Genomic DNA, 3,005 nt, shown 5'->3' with positions numbered 1-3,005 from the left:
TCCTTCCTTCCTTCCTTCCTTCCTTCCTTCCAGAGTTGAGTCTAGGAAAGGAGTCTTCAGTTCAGTAGAACCTGGACAGACGTGTCCTTGTTTGTCCCCAGACTCTGCTGACCCCTCCAGGCGTCCAGCAGCAGTACCTGTCCAGCATCCAGTATCTTCTAGGAGACGGTGAGAGCTTCACCAGGACCTCAGTCCACTTCCTGCTGGTCGCTGTCCTCACAGACGTCTGTCTCCATGTGTCTCTGCAGGTCTGACGGAGCTGATCAGGAGGGTGAAGGCGGCCGTCCAGAACTCCCTGGGGGGGTAAACCTCAACCTGTCCTCATTCAGTTCACCTGGAGAAAACCTGCTGTCCTCTGAGAACATTATGTCCTGTCCTTTCCTTGTCCCATCCTTTCTTTGTCCTTTCTTTGTCCTGTTGTTGTCCCATCCTTTCCCGTCCTGTCCTTGTCCGTCCTTGTCCCATCCTTTCCCGTCCTGTCCTTGTCCGTCCTTGTCCCATCCTTTCCCGTCCTGTCCTTGTCCGTCCTTGTCCAGGGTGCCTCTGAAGCAGAGTCTGTCCCTGCTGGAGCTGGAGCAGCAGCTGAGCTGGATCCGAGCAGAGGTGGAGGTGGACTCGGGCCGTCCGCTGTCCTCCTACATGCTGGCGGACGCTGAGGACGCTCTGGCTGACCAGGTGGCTGCAGGCTGAGGACGCCGCTCGCCGGCTTGCGGTGGGACGTCCTCCTGGGCTCCTAACTCTGCCTGTTTCTGTCCTCTGCAGGCGTGCGGCCTGACGGAAGAAGACGTGGTGACCATCAGACTGTTGAATGAGACCAGAGACATGTTGGACAGGTAGGGGCGTCCCACTGCTGCGTGTCCTCTGAGTCCAGCAGGTCTAAGCTTTGTTTCTGTCTTCAGTCCAGATTTCAGCAAAGTTCTGAGCACGTGTCTGAACCGGGCGTTCTCCCGCCTCCTGGACAACCTGGCTGAGTTCTTCCGCCTGCCTGCGGCGGACCGCCCCGCCTCCTCTGGGCCGGACAGGTAACGTCTCCCACTGACACGCACCCTGGCTCCGCCTCCTTCAGGTCAGACAGGTCAAAGTCTGGTCTGGAGGTTTTAGAGCTCCTCCTCCTCCTCATCAGATCATTGCAGCGTTCCCTCTGAGCGTCTCCATCTTCCCTCTGAGAGCTGAAGGAGTTTGTTGCTAGGCAGGATTGAAGGGGTGTGTCTGTGCTGATGATGTCATCATGTCTCCCCAGCCTGTCCGCCGTCAGTCTGCCGCTGGCTAAGATCATCCCCATCATCAACGGCCAGATAAACACCGTCTGCAGTGAGACTCCCAGCCTCCTGGTTCAGGTAGCGTCCGCCTCCGCTCCTTCAAACCTCCTTCTGGCCTCGCGGGGCTCCTCCCCTGTCCCCCTCCCCTGTCCCCCTCCCCTGTCCCCCTCCCCTGTCCTCCTCCTCTCCTGAAAGGTGCTCCTTCTTCTTCTGCTCCCTGTAGGAACTTCTGCTGAACGACCAGGTGAAGGAGTTTGCAGCCAACGTGTACGAGACGTTCAGCACGCCGCTGGAGCTGCAGAAATGATCTCTGAGGAGGAGGAGGAGGAGGAGGAGGCGGCGGAGGAGGAGGAGGAGGAACTCCCACTGGAGGCGGCGGAGGAGGAGGAGGCGAGGCGTCATCAGGTCCCAGACCGGGGCTCCATCTGTAGGAACATTTCTGTCCTCAGAAGAGACCGTGCTGCTTGGAGCAGTGCATCTTGGGAAATGGAGTCCCAGCGAGCGCGTTCTGAATCCCAGCGGCTGTGTTGGGAGCTGCTCCTCAGCGGTCAGACCGGACCCTTCAGGGGGATTATGGGGGATTATGGGGGATTATGGGGGATTATGGGATGTCTGTGCTGTGATTCCTTTCAGCTTCAGGAAGTTTTAGAATAAAACCGATCTTCAACTAAACGGTTTTGATTTGATTGGAGTGGTTTCTATTCCGGCCAGCAGGGGTCGCTCTCCATTAGCCTGAGACCCTGAGCTTGGCTTCACCTCCAGAACCACAGAGTTCTGGTTCCGGTCCGTAAGCAGAGCGGACTGAGGAAGAGGAGGAAGAACTGCTTTCAAATGAAACCTTCTTTTGTTTATTGGAGTCGGACCCAAAGAATCCAGGTTATCACTTCAACAGAACCCGTCCCACAGCATGAAGGAGGCACAGAACAGCAGGTCGGGTCCAGGTAAGGTCGGGTCTGTGGAGAAGCACAGGTGGAACCTTTATCCACACATGGAGAGAACAGGAAACTCCTCCAGCAGACCTGCCTGGAGCAGAGGGTCTCTGTGGGACGGATCCTGGAAGAACGTCCAGGATTTCAGCCTCGGTTCTGCAGGACGGAGGTCCAGAGAACCGCTGTAGGTACCAGATCCGCTCGGGTCCTGCTTCATGCCATGTAGAACATCGTGGTTGCCCTGACAACGGTTGTGGAGTTAGGAAGCTGGGGCATTTCTATTAAGAAAAAAGGTTCAGATTTATTTTAGGTCCTCAGAGATAGATCTGACTGATCCAGCCGGTAGAACTTTCACTGTCAGCTGGTTTTAGAAACGTCCCTAAAAATGTTTCAGAGGATCAAATGAATCCTGAGTTAATAATAATAATAATAATAATAAATCCAGTTTGTACCGCACTTTTCATTAAGAAAAATCTCAAAGCAGAGAAATATCAGAACATGGAATCTGAAGGGATGGGATACTTTTCTACAGCCGTGTGGGTTCAGTTCTGTCTGCAGGGGGCGCTGTTCCTCTGTTTACTGCCAGACTTCCAGCTTCTCTGGGAGGAGCGGCTGATGACGTCACCGTCACAGGAGAAGGGTTTCCATCCAGCAGAGACGCCGTTTCAGGGCAGGTACTGATCCAGGTGCTCCTTCACCTGCTTCACCTGCTTCACCTGCTTCACCTGCTCCTGCTTCAGGTTGCAGGTTCCTCTTAGGAAACCGGTCCTCTAGGACAGAGACAGGTCCTCTGGGACAGAGACAGGTCCTCTGGGAC

At 55.3% G+C, this 3,005-nt stretch overlaps 1 protein-coding gene across 1 annotated transcript in view; it reads left to right on the top strand.

The window, feature by feature from the left end:
* Nucleotides 1–1,618, top strand: part of pex3 (peroxisomal biogenesis factor 3) — an 8,079-nt gene extending 6,461 nt beyond the window's left edge. The window contains exons 5-11 of the mRNA XM_015403878.1: nucleotides 69–168; nucleotides 249–303; nucleotides 537–675; nucleotides 763–833; nucleotides 900–1,022; nucleotides 1,241–1,337; nucleotides 1,483–1,618. Coding sequence (XP_015259364.1) covers nucleotides 69–168; nucleotides 249–303; nucleotides 537–675; nucleotides 763–833; nucleotides 900–1,022; nucleotides 1,241–1,337; nucleotides 1,483–1,566 — 669 coding nt within the window. The 3' untranslated portion in view covers nucleotides 1,567–1,618. The remainder of the gene's footprint in view (nucleotides 1–68; nucleotides 169–248; nucleotides 304–536; nucleotides 676–762; nucleotides 834–899; nucleotides 1,023–1,240; nucleotides 1,338–1,482) is intronic.
* Nucleotides 1,619–3,005: the final 1,387 nt, after the last annotated feature.

The sequence above is a fragment of the Cyprinodon variegatus genome, unplaced genomic scaffold (genome assembly GCF_000732505.1).
Source record: "Cyprinodon variegatus isolate N-32 unplaced genomic scaffold, C_variegatus-1.0 Scaffold1587, whole genome shotgun sequence".
NCBI lineage: Eukaryota > Metazoa > Chordata > Actinopteri > Cyprinodontiformes > Cyprinodontidae > Cyprinodon > Cyprinodon variegatus.
The sequence above is the reverse complement of the archived record's forward strand: the minus strand, read 5'-3'. Positions and strand labels throughout refer to the sequence as shown.